The sequence below is a fragment of the Trichomycterus rosablanca genome, chromosome 14 (genome assembly GCF_030014385.1).
Source record: "Trichomycterus rosablanca isolate fTriRos1 chromosome 14, fTriRos1.hap1, whole genome shotgun sequence".
In the NCBI taxonomy this organism is placed as follows: Eukaryota; Metazoa; Chordata; class Actinopteri; order Siluriformes; family Trichomycteridae; genus Trichomycterus; species Trichomycterus rosablanca.
In genome coordinates this window covers 8,617,645-8,638,871 of record NC_086001.1, presented here as the reverse complement: position 1 = coordinate 8,638,871, position 21,227 = coordinate 8,617,645, and the positions used below count along the sequence as shown (strand labels likewise).

At 41.7% G+C, this 21,227-nt stretch overlaps 2 protein-coding genes across 2 annotated transcripts; one reads left to right on the top strand and one right to left on the bottom strand.

Moving 5' to 3' along the window:
* Positions 1-1,829: 1,829 nt before the first annotated feature.
* On the top strand, positions 1,830-6,094 carry LOC134327117 (kelch-like protein 33). Its single transcript, XM_063009193.1, has 4 exons — positions 1,830-2,787; positions 3,929-4,868; positions 4,954-5,124; positions 5,495-6,094. Exons 1-4 carry the CDS (start codon positions 1,830-1,832, stop codon positions 6,012-6,014), a joined length of 2,589 nt encoding a protein of 862 aa, XP_062865263.1. The 3' UTR covers positions 6,015-6,094.
* Positions 6,095-8,894: 2,800 nt separating this feature from the next.
* Positions 8,895-12,709, bottom strand: si:ch211-63p21.8 (kelch-like protein 33). The gene is made up of 4 exons (XM_063008772.1): positions 11,935-12,709; positions 10,203-11,142; positions 9,897-10,067; positions 8,895-9,700 (listed from the first exon to the last, which is right to left on the bottom strand). The coding sequence occupies exons 1-4, from the start codon at positions 12,707-12,709 to the stop codon at positions 9,181-9,183; spliced, it is 2,406 nt and encodes an 801-aa protein (XP_062864842.1). The 3' UTR covers positions 8,895-9,180.
* Positions 12,710-21,227: the final 8,518 nt, after the last annotated feature.

Below are 21,227 nucleotides of genomic sequence, written 5' to 3'. Positions count from 1 at the left end.
GGGCTGTTCTTAAGTAAAGATGTTTGTTAGTTAAACCTATTTTTCCCATAAGAAATAATTTAAATGTAATTAATCTTTGCCAGACCTCCCAAACCCCTTACCTAACCTTTCTAATGTCTTAAATGATCTTTTTTTGTTATAAATACAAGTGTATTTTCCCTTAAATCTTAAATTATAGAATAGACATTACTGTAATAAACAATAATAAACAACAATACACAGTAGTACTGCACACATCTCATCTCGTACAGTATGTGTGCTGTACCATACACCATAATAAATGTCCTTCTTTTTTATAAAAATGTATCTACCAGAAACAATAACTCTCATATTTCTCTATTATTTCCTTCTTTATTTCAATAGTGTTGTATTGTGTAGGTGCAATTGCATGAAAAAAAACAAAAACTTTACTCAGCGGACTTCCTTCTTCTCTCTCACTAACTGTCCCATCTGTCAGATACACAGTGACAACTACTGGCAGGAGTAATTATACAACACAACAACGCTTTCTCTGCAGCTTCTTTTTGGCCATTTTAATATAGAATTTTAAGAATTATAAAGGAAACACTGGAAAAACACCGTCCGCTGTCCGAATGTTCGTCACTGTGTGTATATATATATATATATAGAGAGAGAGAGAGAGAAGGTCGGAGTGAACTTGTTCGTGACGTCACGTGTTTCGAGAATTTCGGTTCGTAATCTGAAATTTGTTCCTACGTTAAGTTGAAAAAGATCGCTCGTAACCCAAAATGTTTGTATGTTAAACCGTTCGTAACTCAAGGGTCTACTGTACTTATCATAAATGTGGTTTCCAACGAGACCTAAAAGAAGAGAAAGTCCTCTAAACAACCTTGAAACCATAATGGTTTATATTTAATGCAGAAACTAATGAGCAAAAAATGCATTGAGATTTATTCATCAAATGTTTATTGCTCTCAGTGTATCCTTTAAGCTTGAGCTTAATCCAGCCAAATGCCATTCTTTGGCTGTGGAGGAGCTATTTGATTCCTCCTGACTCAGTAAGAATCTTATGCCTCTGATCTAATGTACCAAGATGTCACATGTTACCCTATCTCTATCTCAAACCAATTTTTTTACAGTTGAGGAGGCTTTTTCACAAAGCAAGCTAACATTACAAATCTGGTTTATATTAATAATACGTCATTTCATTATAATGAAATTTCATTTACCACTGTGCATCACCTTTCCTTTTAGAAAACCAATTGTTGTAACTGTTAAACATCATTGCAGAGACTTTGCTTTTGCTCTACAGTCTAAAAGTGGTGTGCTGTATACTACTCACTCTTGAAAAAAAAAAAACTTGCTATGGGACTATGTGACTGCTCACTGTAGAAACAATACATTTCCAATTGTTCTTTTGTTGATGCTGCTCTCAAAAGTAGTTTTAAATAAAGTAGTAATTGTTAAAACTAAAAAACATAACATTTTACAAGCTACATGCTTCAGCACTTGTTGATTGAAATAAACTTCATCCAGAAGCTGTCCATAATTGTAAGACTCCTCTGAGATGTGATCTTAATGAAAGTAAGTGGTAAAAATAGCATGAGGGGTTCAGAACAGGTCCACACAGACACACTTGTGTAGTATGAGAAAATAATATAGAACAGTAAGGACACTCGGTAGAGAAGAGATACGTCTGAACTTTCTTATTTTTACATTTTCATTATTTAAATGAGAAGACAAAGATAAAGCCTTTTTGAGGCCATGGTCCAGCTTTATCTATTTGGTAGCTTTCTTGGAAATACAGAGAAGGCGATAAAGACAAATAAAGAAAGTTAAGTGGGCATATGCTTTAATGCTAAATTGACATGAATAACTCAGGGGAAGACAAGAACGCTGAGGACAAGAACTCTAAGATGATGCAACTGCAGAGACTTGAAAAGCAATCTGAAAAAGGTGATGAATATAATGGTGCATCATATTACTGTAGCCATAATGATGATAACAAAGATGAACACAGTGGTGGCAGATTTGCTTGTTCTTCTGTCATTACAAAAAGCAATGATGATGATGGACGGGACAACCCCAGTGGGGACGAATTTCTTCCGGCTTTAACTTATGATGTTCTGCATGATGGTAAGAACAAAGATATCGATTCCAAACAAATGCTTGAGGTGAATTCTATGGAGACTGAGAATAATTCTGTGATTGAAGATGAGGAATATCACAGTAATGAAGATTGTATGGATGATAAAGAAAATTGCAGTGAAACCAGTGAGGAATATGATGAACATCTAGAAAAGCTATACAGTCACCCATCTTACACAAAAGACTTTTTCCAGGCTTTAGAAGGAATGAAGCAATCTGCTTTCCTTACTGACCTGACCCTGATTACTAAAAGTGGCAGTACGTTCCATGTGCATTCTCTTGTCTTGGCGGCAGTAAGCTCCCTCATTGTGCAGTTACTCAACGAGAGGGATGAGAAGAAACAGAAAGAGATTATTTTACACTTGGATCTTGGAGGATCTGATTTGGGGATATCTGCAGTGCTAGAATTTGCCTACACAGGGACCATCACTGGTCTGAATACAGAATCTTTGGGTCAGATTCAGACTGCCGCTCTTCTTTTAAGAGTTCCTCGAGTTCTGGAACTCTGCAAAGAAAAGGAGAGGCAGAAAGAGAACGGTGAAGAGAAAATGAAAGAGGGTGGTGATAGAACCTTTGATGAAAAGCAGTTGAATGTCAGCTTGAAGTCCATCAGGCAACTGTGGGAGGATCGTGTGGGTTGTGATGTGGAGGTGGAGGCGGAGGGAAGAATTTTTCGAGGTATGGAGACACAAAACAAATAGTGCACGTACACTCACTTGTACACGTACGTTATTGGCCACTTTGTCAGGTAAACGCAATATACACTATATAGCTTAAATTATATTTACATCCCTCCTAATTATCAAGTGTATTAGCCACACCCATTGCTAACAGGTGCAAAAACTAATGGGATAATATTTTATCAGGCATAACATTACTCACTGTCCATTTGATCAGCTCCACTTACCATTCCTTATCATTTGTAGTTCTACAATAACTGACTGTAGTCCATCTATTTCTCTACATACTTTTTTAACCTGCTTTCACCCTGTTCTTCTATGGTCAGGACCCCCACAGGACCACCACAGAGCAGGTATTATTTAGGTGGTGGATCATTCTCAGTACTGCAGTGACACTGACATGGTGGTGGTGTGTTAGTGTGTGTTGTGCTGGTATGAGTGGACAAGACACAGCAGCACTGATGGAGTTTTTAAACACCTCACTGTCACTGCTGGACTGAGAATAGTCCACCAACCAAAAAATTCAGCCAACAGCGCCCCGTAGGCAGCATAGTGTGACCACTGATGAAGGTCTAGAAGATGACCACCTCAAACAGCAGCAATAGATGAGCGATCGTCTCTGACTTTACATCTACAAGGTGAACCAACCAGGTAGGAGTGTCTAATAGACTGGACAGTGAGTGGACATGGTATATAAAAACTCCAGCAGCACTGCTGTGTCTGATCCACTCATATCAGCACAACACACACTAACACACCACCACAATGTCAGTGTCACTGCAGTGGTGAGAATGATCCACCACCAACTAATACCTGCTCTATAGTGGTCCTGTGGGGGTCCTGACCATACAGTTGTAAGGTTTAGGATTGCCATGATCAGAAATGTCATTTGGTCATCTGCAGTACTTGGTAAATACATCCACTCATAAGGGTAATAAGAAATGTTTTTCTTCTAGATGGTTCCAAATAGGCTACAGTCACTGCATACCTACTACAAGCATTTCTATGTACCTGACAAAAATGCAATATTGGTGTCCCCATATACTGGCAAATTACTGTTTATGTATAAAACAATGTTATGTTTGTGCTATTATAAACCAGCCATGAAGTTTTAATCTGTTTTTTATAATCATTTCTAGCACATAAGATCATCCTGAGTGCCAGTAGTGACTACTTCCATGCCATGTTCCTTAGTGGTATGCGGGAGAGCCAGCAGTCTGCAGTGTCCTTGTTAATGATGGGGGCACATGAACTGGAGGCCATCCTTCACTGCTGCTACAGTGGAGAAATAGTTCTTGACTGGGGCTGCGTCTTTCAACTCACCTCCACCACCCTTCAGTTCCAATTCCAGCCCACCCTGTCGCTCTGCCTCGGGTTTTTAAAGGAGGAAATGGATGCTTACAGGTGCCTGGATGTTGCTTCATTTGCTGAAGCTTATGCAATGTGTGACTTGCAAGAAATAGCGGACGACTTTGTCCTTAGGCATTTTGAGGATGTAGCATCCACACTGAAGTTTCAAGACCTGTCAGTGGAAAAGCTGAAGAAATATCTTCATAGTGACTGCCTCTGTGTTGCCTCAGAGCTACCTGTGTTCAAGGCGGTCATATCTTGGATTGAGGCCAATCCCAGTGAAAGGGTTAAAGAAGCCAGGGAGCTAATGGGGACTATCCTGTTTTCTCTCATGACCTTTACAGAATTCAAAGAAGTGAAGGTCATAACCTCATGGCCACAAGTCAGTGCCAGGGGCCTTTATGAGTCCCTGTTGGAGGAATTCTGCTCCAGCACCTGTAATGCTCAGGCAAAATTTAGGACCTACTGTCCTAAGGAAGCCTTGGTCCTCGTTGGTGGAGAAAGAATTACAGAAAACCTTGATAAGCGCTCACCCTGTAGGGAAATATGGTTCAGCAACTCTTTCCGCAACCATGTGGGGATAATGAAAAGAATTGAATGGAGGATGCTGGCAGACTTGCCTGAGAAACCCAGATTCAGTCATAAAGTTGGAGCGATAAAGGGAAAGCTTTACGTAGTTGGTGGGCGTCATTATTATGGAAAGAATGACACAATGAAATGCACCTATAGGTAATAAAACAAGTGTATACCTAAACTGCAGTTCTATATTTTGTAGGTTTTTGTCTTTTTGTCTAATGTTTTATTTCCCTTACAGGTATGATCCAATACAAAATACCTGGAAAAGGTTGGCTAATATGTGTGAAACAAGGGCTAGCTTTGCCCTTGTGGTTTTGGATAAAAAAATTTATGCCATTGGTGGAGAAAGAGATTCTGAAGTCATTATAGAGAGTGTAGAGATGTATTGCCCCATCAAAGACTCCTGGAGGTAAGAATAATGTACAGTGAATATCAAGTACACTGTGCTGTTTGAAGATTTTGTTAGCAAGCCTTTTAAAGCTCGTTTCACACTAAATTTATTGAGGTCATTGGACTCCTTCAAGTGCCACTTAAAGAGTATTGCCCATACTTTGTGCATTTGATCCTGAACCACTGCCATCTATCAGTCAATGCTGGTTTGTCATTAACTCTAGTCTTTGCTATACATTTATGTGCAACATTACACAAGAGATGTGAGACAACTGTGGAGACATCAAGTGGCAATAATAGTTGGCTTCACATCCCTAAGACATTACATTAAATCCTTTTCAGTGTAAATTGCCAATTATTATTTAGGTTTCTTTTCTTATATTTTCCAGCTTGGTTCATCCTTTGGATCAACCCGTAAGTGACCATGCTGCCAGCGTATGGAATGGAGAGATTTTCATCTCAGGTGGCTTTGACCGCAGATACCAGTGCCTTGCAACCATGCTACTCTACCACCCAAATAAAGGGACCACTTACCTTGTGGATATGTCCCAGAGGCGGGCCCAGCACTGCATGGAAGCCTTGCATGACTACCTGTATATAGCCGGAGGAATCTCAGATGCTGATGGACAATTTTTTGATCAACTAGCTTGTGAAATTTATGATCCAAGCAATGGATTTTGTTGTGCTATAATGTCGTTGCCTGTTCCCCATGTCAGTGCAGCATCTGCAGTGCTGGAAGGAAAGATCTATATCCTTGGGGGGTATTGGCATGAAGACTTTAGTGACACAAAACTGGTGCATAGGTATGATTCCAAAATACAACGCTGGGAGAGCTTGTGTGGAACACCTGGTCCCAATACATATATAGCAGCCTGTGTGCTGCCTATACCTCCTTACCTTAGACAGTGAAAGAAAGTGAATAGCTGACTGTTGTGAGGTTGTTTTTTCTCTTAGTACAAGCATGTGCAAGCATTTACAGTGCCTTTAGCAAATGAAATAAAATTCTGTTGTGATGTTTGTGAACATGGTGTCATTTGTAAAATATTATACATAAAATTTGAGTATACATACATACATACATCCATAGACACAAACTATACGTACATATACAGTGTATCACAAAAGTGAGTACACCCCTCACATTTCTGCAAATATTTCATTATATCTTTTCATGGGACAACACTATAGACATGAAACTTGGATATAACTTAGAGTAGTCAGTGTACAACTTGTATAGCAGTGTAGATTTACTGTCTTCTGAAAATAACTCAACACACAGCCATTAATGTCTAAATAGCTGGCAACATAAGTGAGTACACCCCACAGTGAACATGTCCAAATTGTGCCCAAATGTGTCATTGTCCCTCCCTGGTGTCATGTGTCAAGGTCCCAGGTGTAAATGGGGAGCAGGGCTGTTAAATCTGGTGTTTTGGGTACAATTCTCTCATACTGGCCACTGGATATTCAACATGGCACCTCATGGCAAAGAACTCTCTGAGGATGTGAGAAATAGAATTGTTGCTCTCCACAAAGATGGCCTGGGCTATAAGAAGATTGCTAACACCCTGAAACTGAGCTACAGCATGGTGGCCAAGGTCATACAGCGGTTTTCCAGGACAGGTTCCACTCGGAACAGGCTTCGCCAGGGTCGACCAAAGAAGTTGAGTCCACGTGTTCGGCGTCATATCCAGAGGTTGGCTTTAAAAAATAGACACATGAGTGCTGCCAGCATTGCTGCAGAGGTTGAAGACGTGGGAGGTCAGCCTGTCAGTGCTCAGACCATACGCCGCACACTGCATCAACTCGGTCTGCATGGTCGTCATCCCAGAAGGAAGCTGACGCACAAGAAAGCCCGCAAACAGTTTGCTGAAGACAAGCAGACCAAGAACATGGATTACTGGAATGCCCTGTGGTCTGACGAGACCAAGATAAACTTGTTTGGCTCAGATGGTGTCCAGCATGTGTGGCGGCGCCCTGGTGAGAAGTACCAAGACAACTGTATCTTGCCTACAGTCAAGCATGGTGGTGGTAGCATCATGGTCTTGGGCTGCATGAGTGTTGCTGGCACTGGGGAGCTGCAGTTCATTGAGGGAAACATGAATTCCAACATGTACTGTGACATTCTGAAACAGAGCATGATCCCCTCCCTTCGAAAACTGGGCCTCATGGCAGTTTTCCAACAGGATAACGACCCCAAACACAACCTCCAAGATGACAACTGCCTTGCTGAGGAAGCTGAAGGTAAAGGTGATGGACTAAACCCAATTGAGCACCTGTGGCGCATCCTCAAGTGGAAGGTGGAGGAGTTCAAGGTGTCTAACATCCACCAGCTCCGTGATGTCATCATGGAGGAGTGGAAGAGGATTCCAGTAGGAACCTGTGCAGCTCTGGTGAATTCCATGCCCAGGAGGGTTAAGGCAGTGCTGGATAATAATGGTGGTCACACAAAATATTGACACTTTGGGCACAATTTGGACATGTTCACTGTGGGGTGTACTCACTTATGTTGCCAGCCATTTAGACATTAATGGCTGTGTGTTGAGTTATTTTCAGAAGACAGTAAATCTACACTGCTATACAAGTTGTACACTGACTACTCTAAGTTATATCCAAGTTTCATGTCTATAGTGTTGTCCCATGAAAAGATATAATGAAATATTTGCAGAAATGTGAGGGGTGTACTCACTTTTGTGATACACTGTATACACAATTATAACATTTATTATAATAAAGTGCTTCATACTACTCCACATACTCCACTAACATTTAATATAAAGTGCATCATATTCAACTAACACTTGATATAATACAGCTCATCATACTTAACAAAAATCTAATATAAAAAGTATATCATACTCCACCAACATTTAATATAATAAAGTGCATCACACTCAGCTAACACTTAATATAATAGTGCATCATACCTCACTTACATTTAATTTATTAAAGTGCACCATACTTTACTAATCATCATACTATCATACTCAACATACTTAACTAACATTAAATATAATAAAGTGCATCATACTATCATACTCATCCAACATACACTGATCAGTCATAACATTAAAACCACCTCCTTTTTTCTACTCTTACTCATCAGCTCCACTTACCATGTTTCTCTGCATGCTTTGTTAGCCCCCTTTCATGCTGTTCTTCAATGGTCAGGACCACCACAGAGTAGGTATTATTTAGGTGGTGGATCATTCTCAGCACTGCAGTGACACTGACATGGTGGTGGTGTGTAAGTGTGTGTTTTGCTGGTATGAGTGGATCAGACACAGCAGCGCTGTGGAGCGTTAAAAACTCCAGCAGCGCTGCTGTGTCTGATCCACTCATACCAGCACAACACACACTAACACACCACCACCATGTCATTGTCACTACAGTGCTGAGAATCATCCATTGCCTAAATAATACCTGCTCTGTGGTGGTCCTGACCATTGAAGAACAGGGTAAAAGCAGGATAAAAAAAAGTGTGTAGAGAAACAAATGGACTACAGTCCACATAATTGTAGAACTACAAAGTGCTTCTATAGTGGAGCTGATAAAATTGACAGTGAGTGTAGAAACAAGGAGGTGGTTTTAATGTTATGGCTGATCAGTGTATATGAACTGCATTAAATACATTAATCGAATAAAAATAGTATAAATCAGTAATTTGATAATTTTATTAATAATGTAGGCTACACATACTGTTACATACCTTTTAAAAGAAATTCAAATCAGTACAATTTAAAATTCACAGTTTGAGAACTTTAAAAACAATCACATTACACTCTGCTCCACAACCTGTTTAGATTATTAGAGAATAATATGAATTTGTGAGGCTTAGTAATTGGCAGTTGTTAGCTAAATGCTAATTTTTCCAGAGTATATACTACAGAGCATATAGTGTGTCAAAAAACCAACAAAACCACTGTTATTTTACTTTTCTGACACACTTTTACTATTTTTGCATGTGATTTGTGACACAGCCAAATTAGCAAATGATCTGGATTATGTCAAGAGTCTCTTTAGCACAACATAGACTACAAATACTACAAATTTAAGGGGTTAAACATTTCTGTCTTTCTTACTTTCTCAGATGATCAGATATATGAAGTAAACAACCCCGAATGTCTGTGACTGGGCCAGCCAGTTTGCCCATAGTCTCCCATCTCTGAGTTCCAGGGTTGTAGCGATGTATCAGTCTGTTCTCACTATAATCTTCTTGACAATAACCACCCAGAATATAGAACTTCTCCTCCTGGACAGCTGAGGCTCCACCGACATGAGACAGGGGAAGAGGAGTAAATGCAGTCCAGGAGTCACTAATAGGATCATAGCTTTCACAGGATAATTGATCAGTGTAGAACTTTTCGAAGTTACTTACACCTCCAGCAACGTAGAAGCGGTCAGCCAAGGTTTCCATGCAGTGCTGAGCTCGATCATGAGTCATGTCAGCTAGATATGTAGTACCTTGTTCTGGATGGTACAGAAACATGGATACCAGGCACTGGAACTTGCAGTTAAAACCTCCAGAGATAAAAATCTCTCCGTCCCAGACCACAGCAGCATGGCCACTCAAAGGCTGGTCCAGCAGATGTGTAAAGCTAGGATACAACAAACATGTTTTGACCCATCAGTAAACTAATAAAAGTCTTGATATGTAGTTATGTAGTTATGAAATACTGTAACTACTAAAAGCAAACTACTAATGCTTTGAAAGCAATTAGAAAGTAGGGCAGGATGCTGGAGTGTATTGTCGAGAACGTCCCATTGTAATGTCTAAACTAAAATAGCTCCTACCTCCATGTGTCAGTGTCGGGTGAGTACTTTTCCACACTGTCCAGGTTGGTGTTGAGCTCTTTGTCTCCCCCAATAGCATACAGATGGTCACCTCTTACCACCATTATAAAGTTACTCCTGTACTCCTGCATATCAGACAATTTCTTCCACAAGTTCTTTGAAGGATCATACCTGTGTGAGTTGTATATCATTTAATAAAAAAAGTTATTACAATAGTGTTCGGACCATTAAGAAACAGAATAATTTGAGTAATTTGTATCCCAAACATGTATCAGTATATGGTTATGTTTACAATTTTAATATTACCTGTATGCAGATTTCATTGTGTTTTTTTCAGCGTAGTAGTGGCAGCCTCCTGCTACATAGAGCTTCCCATCAATTACGCCTACTCCATGTCTGAACCTGACTTTATCTGGCATTTCTCCTAACATCCTCCACTCTGTATTCTTAACCATTCCTGTGCCATTACACAGAGAATTAGCAAACCACAGCTGCTTGCTTGGAAGACGCATGCCATTGTCTAGATTTGCCTGATCACCTCCCACAACAACAAGGACATCCTTGGGGTAGTGTATGCGAGGGTGAACTTCTGGACTTCCAAACCCAAATTCTTTAAGTGCTGAGCTGTACAGACACAATTCATCACCATGGCATTCCATCTGCAGGTTAATAGCCCGAACCTCGCGAAACTCCCGGAAGGTCATGAGTGGGAAGCGTACCACTTCCATGACCTTCTGGGCCATAGGTAACCTCTGGACCAGATCTGCCTCAATCCATGCTACCACCGCTCGGAACACTGCCAGCTCGGATGTAACACACAAGGAATCATGGCTAAGCAGATCCAACAGCTTTTGGGCTGGTAGCTCCAGGAACACTGGAGTGCCAACAACCTCCTGGAAGTGTATATGGATAAAGTCTTCTGCCATATCGAACAAGTCCTTAAGCATATAAGCTTCTGCAAATTGAACTACATCCAGACAGTTGTAAATATTGATTTGGTTCTGCATGTAGCTGAGGCAAAGTGAGAGAACAGGGAGGAACTGGAACTGAAGGGCAGTGGAGGTGATGTCAAAAATGCAACCCCAGTCAAGAAAAAGGTCTCCAGTGTAGCAGTAGTGTAGAAGGGCTTCAAGTTCCGATGCTCCAATGAATAGCAGGGACACCGAGGATTGTTTGCTTTCTCTCATACCGCTGCTAAACATGGCACGAAAGTAGTCACTGTTGGCACTCAGGATGACTCTATGAGCTGGAGATAAATGAAAAAGTGTCTAAAGGTTAGTTAGTTGTTCTGCACATTCACAGCATTATTTTTTACTTGGCTAAATTTGTTCTAGAACAAAAGGGGACCTGAAGAATTATTAAATGGTAAGGAGATCCAGGTTAAAATATAAAAAGGCATTAAGATTCTTTGCTGCTTTCAAATGGTTCTTCACATCTTAAAAAAACTTTCTAGATCTCCAGAGTGGATTAACCTACAAGCCATCTGTCATCAGGAGAGCCAAGAAAGTCACCAATGGCTGTAGGTCAAAGAGAGCAATAACTCGTCTATCTCTTTAGGTAAAAAAGATGGCATTCCTGTCTTTAAGAGTGACATTTGGCAAATGTAGGTGTATGCAATCTCATGTATCTGGAAGACAGCATTGTATGAGCTGGAAAGGAAAAAATGGTGATTTATGTGTCTCACATAGACATGTGTTAGCTCTCCCTCTTCCAGTCAAAAATACTTGATCAGTGGGTACACACTGGCAAAAAACTTTCTGTGGTTCTGCATAAAAGCTTTTCTGACATGGCTTTGATATAAACAGACAAACCCAAATACACTTTGCTGTGGTGGACTTTATTCTTTATATGGCCAATTAGTGTCAGGTTTTAACTCTAGCCAAGCAAGAGCTACACCTGATTCAAAATGTTAAACTTATTCTGTCTTCAAAAGATTCTAAGCACTAAAGAACAGCGTCAACTGATTAAACAAGATTATTCAGGGGTGGCTTTTTCTTGGCTGAAACTAAAACTGGATAGTACACCTATACCCACTTACCATGAAATATTCTTTCTTCAGCCTCCAGCTTTACATCACAGCCAACTCTTTCTTCCCACAACTTTCTCATAGACTGCAGATTGGCATTCATCTGTTCTTCATCTGGAATTCTGCTCTTATCCAGTATTTTTTTCTGTTCATCTGTATTTTTCTTTCTCTCCTCTGTTTTTCTGCAGAGCTCCACAATCTGGGGCGCTACCAGACACTTAGCGGCCGTCTGAATCTCATCCAAAGGTTGTCTGTTCAAACCAGTGATGGTTCCAGTGTAGGCAAACTCCAGGACTGCAGATATTCCCAAATCAGATACTTCAGGATCCAAATGCAAAACTATCTCAGTTTCTTTCTTCGCATCTTTCTTACAGAGTAACCGCTGGATGACTGAGCTCACTGCAGCCAATACTAGAGAGTGGGCATAGACATTTTCTCCATTCTTGGTAATCAGGGTCAAGTCAGTAAGAATAGAGCAGTGCTTCATTTCCTCCATAGCTTGGGAGATTTCAGTTGGGTAAGTATCTCTGCTAAATCTTTTAGTCTCCTGCTTTTTATTCCACTGATTTTCATTTTCCATCTTTAATATCTCACTGTTTGAGTTCTCTGGCTGCTCCTTCTTTATTACCCCAATTCTGCAGTCATTGTATGCCTTTATCCATTGTAACCTCCTGTTCTCCTCCTCAACCCTCTCCCCTCCTTCTTCCATCACCATTTTCCGTCGCTCTTTCTCTTTTCTCCACCGCTCCTCCCATTCCATAGGTAGGTAACGCCTTGTGAACTCCATGCAAACCTCCACACACTGGATATGTATAGGAACCAGTTTAATAGCACTACTGCTAACTCTTTACTTGTGTGTTTTCCACAGACTGTTTATCCTCTGCTTAGATGTCACCACATACAATTCCTGAAGAGGACAAGTTTCTAATTTTAGTTTCTATTTTAGTAGATAGAATGTCCTTGGGCCTTAGGAGTGTTAGCCAGTGAGACACAGTTGGATGCAATCTACTACCAAAGGTTATTAAGGCAAGTTTTTATTGTAGACAATATTAATTAATATATATCTGCTCTTACAATGTAAAATACATTATAAAACGTATGTTGCCACATTTTTCTCAGTTTGTCATATCACCTGTGTCTAGACTGCCTTACCCCAGTCTGAGTTCTAATGTTACCCCATTCACTCACTCACTTTCTTAACCGCTTACCCAATAAGGGTCGCAGGGGGTGCTGGAGCCTATCCCAGCTTTTTCAATGGGCGCAAGTCACACAGTAACACCCTGGACGGGGCACCAGTCCATCGCAGGGCAGACACACATACACACACACACACACCCATTCACCTACAGGGCAATTCAGTTTCTCCAATTAATCTGACTGCATGTTTTTGGACTGTGGGAGGAAACCGGAGCTCCCGGAGGAAACCTACACAGACACGGGGAGAACATGCAAACTCCGCACAGAAAAGATCCGGACCGCCCCGCCAGGGGATCAAACCCAGGACCTTCTTGCTGTGAGGGGACAGTGCTACCCACCGAGCCACCCATTACCCCATTCAGTGTATATATTTAGTTGCCTATTTATAAAGCCTTGTACATACTAAATAACTGTTGTATTTTGTATACCTACCATATACCAACGCAATATGACAAATCTCTGGAACTGTACTGGAGTAATCTATTTTTATAAAAGATATTCCCTCATTAAGTATTCTGATGATAGAAAGTGTTAAAGAGAGCTGACTAACATCTCAGTTCTAAGTGTGCGTGGGAGCACTGTAGAAGAAACCACTTTAATCAGGATAACCCAATCAAGAGGAGAAGATTGTCGAATCAGGGTAAAAACAGTGAGTTTAAAATGTTTTAGATCAAGGGCCCCATGTACCACTTATTCTTTTTTTCAGTTTTATTGCTGTTATAACTGGTCATGTCCCCTCATAATTGTTTACAAGCTTGTCGTTTGAAATTCATTTTTATTTAGTCTACACATTGTTGTAGCTACTGTTTGTTGCGTCTGTAGTCTTAGTGTTTAATATATATTAGCTTTAATCAGTGGATTGTTTTTACCTTGACCTTGTGAACTCATGTATATTTTTTCATTTTTTGATCTGCTACCACAAACTTCATGAACCACCTGACACAGAGCATTAGTTTCTGTGCACTACACAACCATTAGGAAAAACTTTATAACCAATTAAAAATGCATACAGCTGTAAATAGTGTACAAAAGCTAGAAAACCTTCACATTAAAAAACTGTTGTATTTAATCAGCTTTCTAGATAATAATTACAAATACATGATATTAATAAATAAAGCATTTGTGAGGTATTGTACATACTAGATTGGTATCTAAGTAGATTAGTGTTGCTGCAGTCTTACCTTGAATCCCAGCATACCACAGGTTCCTGTTAAAAAAAGCACCATAGATATCAACACAAAGCTGTTTATTCATTTCTATTGTTAATTTTCTGAATTTGTTAATTTTAAAGCATCAACATGCTCCTCAACGTAGCTGTATGATTCTTGGTAGTTCAGATTATGGATGGCAAGAACTTTTTTCCCTTTAACCGCTTCTACAGTTTCTGATTTACAGTGGCACAGTTTTTTCATCATATTAGGCAAAAATAAATGAATAAATAAATCTTTTGTTTTTAATCACGCAAAAACGTAGCCATGCAGCTCTTAATCAAATCTACTCTTTACCATATTTTGAGTTACATTTACATTACATTTACATTTTATCCAAAGTGACTTACAGTTATGACTGAACACGATTTAAGCAATTGAGGGTTAAGGACCTTGCTCAGGGGTCCAACAGTGGCAATTTGGCAGTGGTGTAACCAATCTGGTTACTAATATTAGGAACCAGGTTATCAGTATTTTGACTCCAGATGGGGGGATTCCTCCTATCCACTAGGGGTGGAAGGGAGCAGTCACATAAGTTCCTTATATAAGTAGAGGAAGCCAGGTAGGTAAAGGTGGAGAGTTGACCTTCAGGCACAAGCACTCTCCTATTGAAATCTCCTTTTTGGGAAACCCAGAGTTTCAGGCTCATTAAGGAGATTGTTTATGGGACAAGAATGCAGCATGTTTGAGGTTGTGGAGGTGGCCTTAGCATCCAAGTTGCAACTTGACATCTCAGAGTACTCTGCTAAACTGGTGGGATCAGCCAATTCTCTTCATCTAAGGACTATGGACTTTATTTAAAGACTGTTGGGAAATTAGGGGTATTTGATTATTGGAGGGGTTTGTGGTGGTTATTTGTTGCTTTTCTTTGCTTATTTGTTTTGTCTGTTTGTTTACTATTATATACATTTTCTGTTTACCATCCTGTGTTCCATACCTGTCCAGATAAACGCTAACAAAAGGCATTTTCTGTTTTCTTTTATTTATATTGCTTTCATACTTTCCCAGATAGGATCCTCCTTTATTATTTTTGTAACGCATTGCTTAGGAGTAACTTAGTTCTATCAGTTACAAAGTGGCACCCGAACAGGGACCTCTGGGTTATTACAGTTGTGTTAGTGTTATTGTCTTATGGCAGATCAGTGGTCAGAGACAGGGGCTGGGACCTCTCTTCCAATGGATTTCACAGCAGGACCATTCGTCACTTGAAGGGATGAAGTCTGTGATATTATTGACACCTTGAGCCACTTGTACATAGGATCAGATGAGGAGGAGGAGAACAAGAGTACAGTTGGCAGGGACGAGGCACCCGAATGGCCATTGCCACCCCCACCTCCACCTCCCGAGGACAATAGTCAGTTTGGCTTAGTAGAGCGCTTTCGGCTTATGGAGGAAAAGCTCTGCAACCTAGAGACCAAGTTGCAGGAGCTGCATAGCTTCTCAGGGGACATCATGACCCTAAAAGATGCACTGCGGGCCATGAAAGAGGAACTGGAGCAAAGTGACCGAGCCATTGAAGAGCGACTTGCCTACCGTCTGCAGAGACAAAATGAGAAGTTCAAGGCAGTGATAAGCCTGGAGGTGAAGGAGTTGGCAAAGACAGTGATGGACTGTTTTACCAGAAGAGACAAACAGTTGGAGAAGAAGTTTCAGATGCTAATGCCCTTAGCCTCTACTCCACTTCCATCAGCTCACACCATGGCATGTACCCCTAGAGCACGTCAGTCGACCCTACCAAACCCCACCATCGACAGTTTGACTACTGCTCCGTTAAGTCCACCCATTAAGCTGGAGTTTCCAAAATATGGAGGGGTGAATGAAGAACAGGATCCTTTGGCTTTTATTGAGAAGTGTGAGGAGTTTCTGGCTGTCCGACCCCTGAACGACCTAGAGGTACTGGCTGCCCTCACCTCTGTGCTGTCAGGTACTGCTAAAGACTGGTGGAAGGCAGAGAAGAAGGCGGTCAGGACTTGGGCCCAATTTAAAGCAGTTTTTCTTCGCTCATTCTTGTCGGAGGACTATGAAGCCGAGGCTGAGCGCCGGCTGAGGGACCGAAGACAAGGGTCTCATGAGAGTATCAGAGACTTTGCTTTCCAGTACCGAGCTCTATGTCTAAAATGGAGAGAGGATATGAATGAGAGGGATCTAATCCAGGCCATACTGAGGAACTGCAATCCTCGGTTGGCAAGTTTATTGAGGGGGACGGTTAAAACTGTGGATGATCTGGTGAGAGTGGGAACACTGGTGGAGAGAGACCAGTCTGCTGCGAAGGGTTACTGGAATCAAGTAAATGAGGCCACAGGACAGAAATCCCAGGGCTCCAAGGCATGCAGAAAAGGTATAGGGCAGAACCCTGCTCATACCAGTGTACTACAACCTGCTCCATCTCCAGTTGGGACGCTTACCTTACCTCTAGTGATCAGAGGAAACAAGGTCAGAGCCCTGGTGGATACTGGCAGTACCTGTTCCTTGATGCAGGAGTTTCTTTGGGAAGCTCTCAAGGGGAAGAAAGAGGTCTGGAAACCATTCAGAGAGCAAAATTTTCTCCTCGCAGATGGACAGGCCAGAGCTGCCAAGGGTCTGGTGGAGGTAGACTGTCAACTACATACTCACCGCAGACGCCACCCATTTTACATCATGGGCCAAGGGGACTTAGCATTTCCGCTTATCGCTGGTCTGGATTTCCTCCACTCATTCGGTCTTAGCATCAACTTCCAGAAGTCCACCTATTCCCTGCCAAGTGGTTTCATGGGCCAGTTCAACATAGCCGACCCCTCCAATGATGAACCATCACCTGCAGCAAGCATGCATCTCTATGTTGCCCAGCCGGTTAGATCAGGTCCTGATACAGAGTTACAACAACAGGTAGAAAATATTGTAGCCGAGGCCAATGCTTTGGACTGCCACAAACATCAGCTGAGAAAACTGTTACACCTATGGCCGTCGGTGTGCTCCACCAAGCTAGGACGAACAACAAAGGTTCTCCACCGTATCACCACCATTGATGAACTTCCTGTCCGTCAAAGGCCCTACCGAGTGTCGGTGGAAAAACAACAGTTTATCAAAGATGAAATTGAAGAGATGATCAAGAAAGGTATAATTCAACCATCTACCTCCCCATGGGCCGCTCCTGTAGTTTTGGTAGCCAAGAAGGACGGAGGCACGAGGTTCTGTGTGGACTATCGCAGACTGAATGCCAAAACACACCTTGATGCGTACCCAATGCCACAGGTACAGGAGATCCTGGAGTCTCTTCATGGAGCAACCATTTTCAGTACTTTCGACCTTAGGAGCGGGTACTGGCAGGTCACCCTAGAAAGAGACAGTATCCAAAAGTCTGCGTTTGTCACATGTGAGGGATTATATGAATTCCTGGTCCTTCCCTTTGGCCTTAAAAATGCGGCGGCAACGTTTCAGCGTTTAATGGAGACAGTTTTAAGAGGGCTGAAGGGAAAGTCATGCTTTGTCTATATTGATGATATTGTTGTCTACTCCCCTTCCATCCAGCAACATTTTCACCATCTCCAAGAGGTGTTTGAGCGTCTCCATCAAGCAGGACTAACACTAAACCTAAAGAAATGCAACCTACTGCAGACATCTCTCACCTTCCTAGGTCATGTGATCTCCAGAGAAGGCATAAGCACAGAGCCCAGCAAAGTGGAAGCAGTTCAAGACTTCCCTCAACCTCAATCTATCAAGGAGCTTCAGAGGTTTTTGGGGATGGCAGGGTGGTACCACCGATTTATTCCACACTTTGCTGAAAGAGCTGCTGTTCTCAATGCCTTGAAGAAGAAGAATGCTACCTGGGCATGGACTGAAGAGTGTACAAAAGCTTTTGAAAGCATCAAACAGGCTTTGATCACTGCACCAGTTCTAATTCCCCCAGACTTCAGTAAACCTTTCCAGCTTCAAACAGATGCCAGTGAACAAGGACTTGGTGCTGTACTATCGCAGGAAATCAACAATCAAGAGCATGTCATCGCTTATGCCTCAAGACTCCTACGAGGGGCAGAAAGAAATTACTCCACATCAGAGAAGGAGTGTTTGGCTGTAGTGTGGGCCGTTGAGAAGTGGAGGGTATATCTAGAAGGACGACACTTCCAGATATTCACAGACCATGCTGCACTCACCTGGGTTTTTAACCACCTGAAACCCTCTTCAAGGTTGACCCGGTGGGCCATACGACTATAAGGCTATGACTTCTCCATCAGTTACCGCAAAGGCAAATGCAACGTTGTGCCAGACACTCTATCCCGCATCCACACCTTGCCGGCGGATGGCAAGATAGCCACCTACCAGATAGCAGGTGCTGTGGTTGAAGACTTGCCAGTAGACTGGGCCGAACTCACTGAGGAACAGAAGGCAGATGATACCCTCCAGCAACTACGAGAAGAGGCAGAAAACTCAACAGCGAAGGAAGGCAGGATCCGGTTCGTTTCTAAGAATGGTGTTTTATTCAGGGAATTGCCTAAGCAGCACCAGGGAAAGGCTTGGCAAGTAGTAGTCCCCAACAAGTTCCGAAAAGCTTTTCTTCAATATGCCCATGATAACCCTTTGAGTGGACATTTGGGCCAAATGAAGACACTTTTACGATTGTTAGAGGTGGCGTACTGGCCTTCCATTCGGAAGGACGTGTGGGCATACTGTAGGGGATGTGAGACTTGCCAGAAATACAAACCCCGTATTTCCAAGCTTTCAGGTCTGTTACAGTCCACTCCTGTCGTCGAGCCTGGATATATGTTGGGGGTAGACCTTATGGGCCCCTTACCCAAGAGCCCACGACAGAACGAGCGCCTCTTAGTTATAGTGGATTATTGCAGCAAATGGGTTGAGTTATTCCCTATTCGTGTTGCCAAAGCACCACAGATCGCCCGCATCTTAATTAATGAAGTGTTTACACGGTGGGGTACGCCTGCTTATCTAGTATCTGATCGGGGAGCCCAATTCACCTCTCATTTGCTCCATACCACCTGTCAGCAATGGGAAGTGGTTCAGAAACTTACTACAGCCTATCATCCCCAAACCAACCTGACCGAGCGAATCAACCGGACCCTCAAGACCATGATTGCTGCCTACGTTCGCGACAAGCACCGCCTGTGGGACCAGTGGCTCCCTGAGTTCCGCTTTGCTATTAACTCTGCATGGCAAGAGAGCACTGGTTTTACACCAGCAGAGGTGGCATTGGGAAGAAAGCTCAAAGGACCTCTGGAAAGACTTCTGAGCCAGCCACCTGACCCCGAGCAAGCATCTTACAAAGTCATCCAAAGACAGTAAGACCTCTTTCGGCATGTACGAATGAACGTGGAGAAGGCTCAGAACAAACAGGCTAGGTACTACAACCGTCGCCGCAAGAATGAGGAGTTCAGTGAAGGCGATTTGGTTTGGGTGAGGTCTCACCCTTTGTCTCGAGCAGATTCTGGATTTGCTGCCAAACTAGCCGAAAAATGGAAAGGCCCAGCCAAGATTATCAAACAGCTCAATCCAGTTAATTACCAGTTTTCTTACCCTAGTAATCCTAGTCAGGTCGACACCATCCATGTAGAGCAACTTAAACGGTACTATGGTCAGGACGGGTCGACTCTTGAGGGGCGGGGTATGTAACCAATCTGGTTACTAATATTAGGAACCAGGTTATCAGTATTTTGACTCCAGATGGGGGGATACCTCCTATCCACTAGGGGTGGAAGGGAGCAGTCACATAAGTCCCTTATATAAGTAGAGGAAGCCAGGTAGGAAAAGGTAGAGAGTTGACCTTCAGGCACAAGCACTCTCCTATTGAAATCTCCTTTTTGGGAAACTCAGAGTTTCAGGCTCATTAAGGAGATTGTTTATGGGACAAGAATGCAGCATGTTTGAGGTTGTGGAGGTGGCCTTAGCATCCAAGTTGCTACTTGACATCTCAGAGTACTTATTTAAAGACTGTTGGGAAATTAGGGGTATTTGATTATTGGAGGGGTTTGTGGTGGTTATTTGTTGCTTTTGTTTGCTTATTTGTTTTGTCTGTTTGTTTACTATTATATACATTTTCTGTTTACCATCCTGTGTACCATACCTTTCCAGATAAACGCTAACAAAAGGCATTTTCTGTTTTCTTTTATTTATATTGCTTTCATACTTTCCCAGATAGGATCCCCCTTTATTATTTTTGTAACGCATTGCTTAGGAGTAACTTAGTTCTATCAGTTACAGTGGTGTGGCTTGAACCGGCAACCTTCTGATTACTAGTCCAGTGCCTTAACCACTAACCACTGAGTTATTTTGAGAGAATAAATTACAATTTATTTGGTTAAACTTAACGAAAGTAAACTGGCAAGATGTATTTACATTTCCAATATGTTTCAAACTTTGTATTATACAATTCTATATATACCACAATATAGCAGTATTGCTCTCATTTAGTAAAGGATAAGCCTCCACAAAAGTACAAATTGTTTTATTCCGGAATGATGAACACTTAAGCCTATAAAAAGTTATTTCTATCTTTATTTAGCTTTATAATTTTTGCTTTTTAAGTCCTTGTGTTTAAAAGGACAGGTCTGTCTTGAGAAATAGTACTTTTTAACAGCTAAACAAGGCAAGCTATACAACTGTAAAAACAACCAGATCATAAGCCAATCATAAGCTCACATACTTTTTAAACAGTGGATTGAGTTTTCTGTACTTGATTTAAATAAAAAAATACAGTTCACATATATTTCCAAACGATTTGCAAACAATTCAACTGCACCTGTAGATTCCATACTGCTAAAGGAAGTAGCACACACAGTATTACATAATAAAAGCACACACATTTTAATGAATGAAAAGGGTGGAATTCTCAGTAAACATTTCATCTGTGGCACTACTTACATTCAGAATTACTGCAATGATCAGTTATGACCACTAAAACCCGAAGACGCA

What these genes read in the sequence shown, in the direction of transcription:
- LOC134327117 (XM_063009193.1), top strand. Translation starts at nt 1,830, where the DNA reads ATGAATAACTCAGGGGAAGACAAGAACGCTGAGGACAAGAACTCTAAG. An exon ending in GGAGGGAAGAATTTTTCGAG is followed by an intron (nt 2,788 to 3,928) that starts GTATGGAGACAC and finishes AATCATTTCTAG; the next exon opens with CACATAAGATCATCCTGAGT. An exon ending in ACAATGAAATGCACCTATAG is followed by an intron (nt 4,869 to 4,953) that starts GTAATAAAACAA and finishes TTTCCCTTACAG; the next exon opens with GTATGATCCAATACAAAATA.
- si:ch211-63p21.8 (XM_063008772.1), bottom strand. Translation starts at nt 12,709, where the DNA reads ATGGAGTTCACAAGGCGTTACCTACCTATGGAATGGGAGGAGCGGTGG. An exon ending in TGAAGAAAGAATATTTCATG is followed by an intron (nt 11,143 to 11,934) that starts GTAAGTGGGTAT and finishes ATTTATCTCCAG; the next exon opens with CTCATAGAGTCATCCTGAGT. An exon ending in ACAATGAAATCTGCATACAG is followed by an intron (nt 10,068 to 10,202) that starts GTAATATTAAAA and finishes CAACTCACACAG; the next exon opens with GTATGATCCTTCAAAGAACT.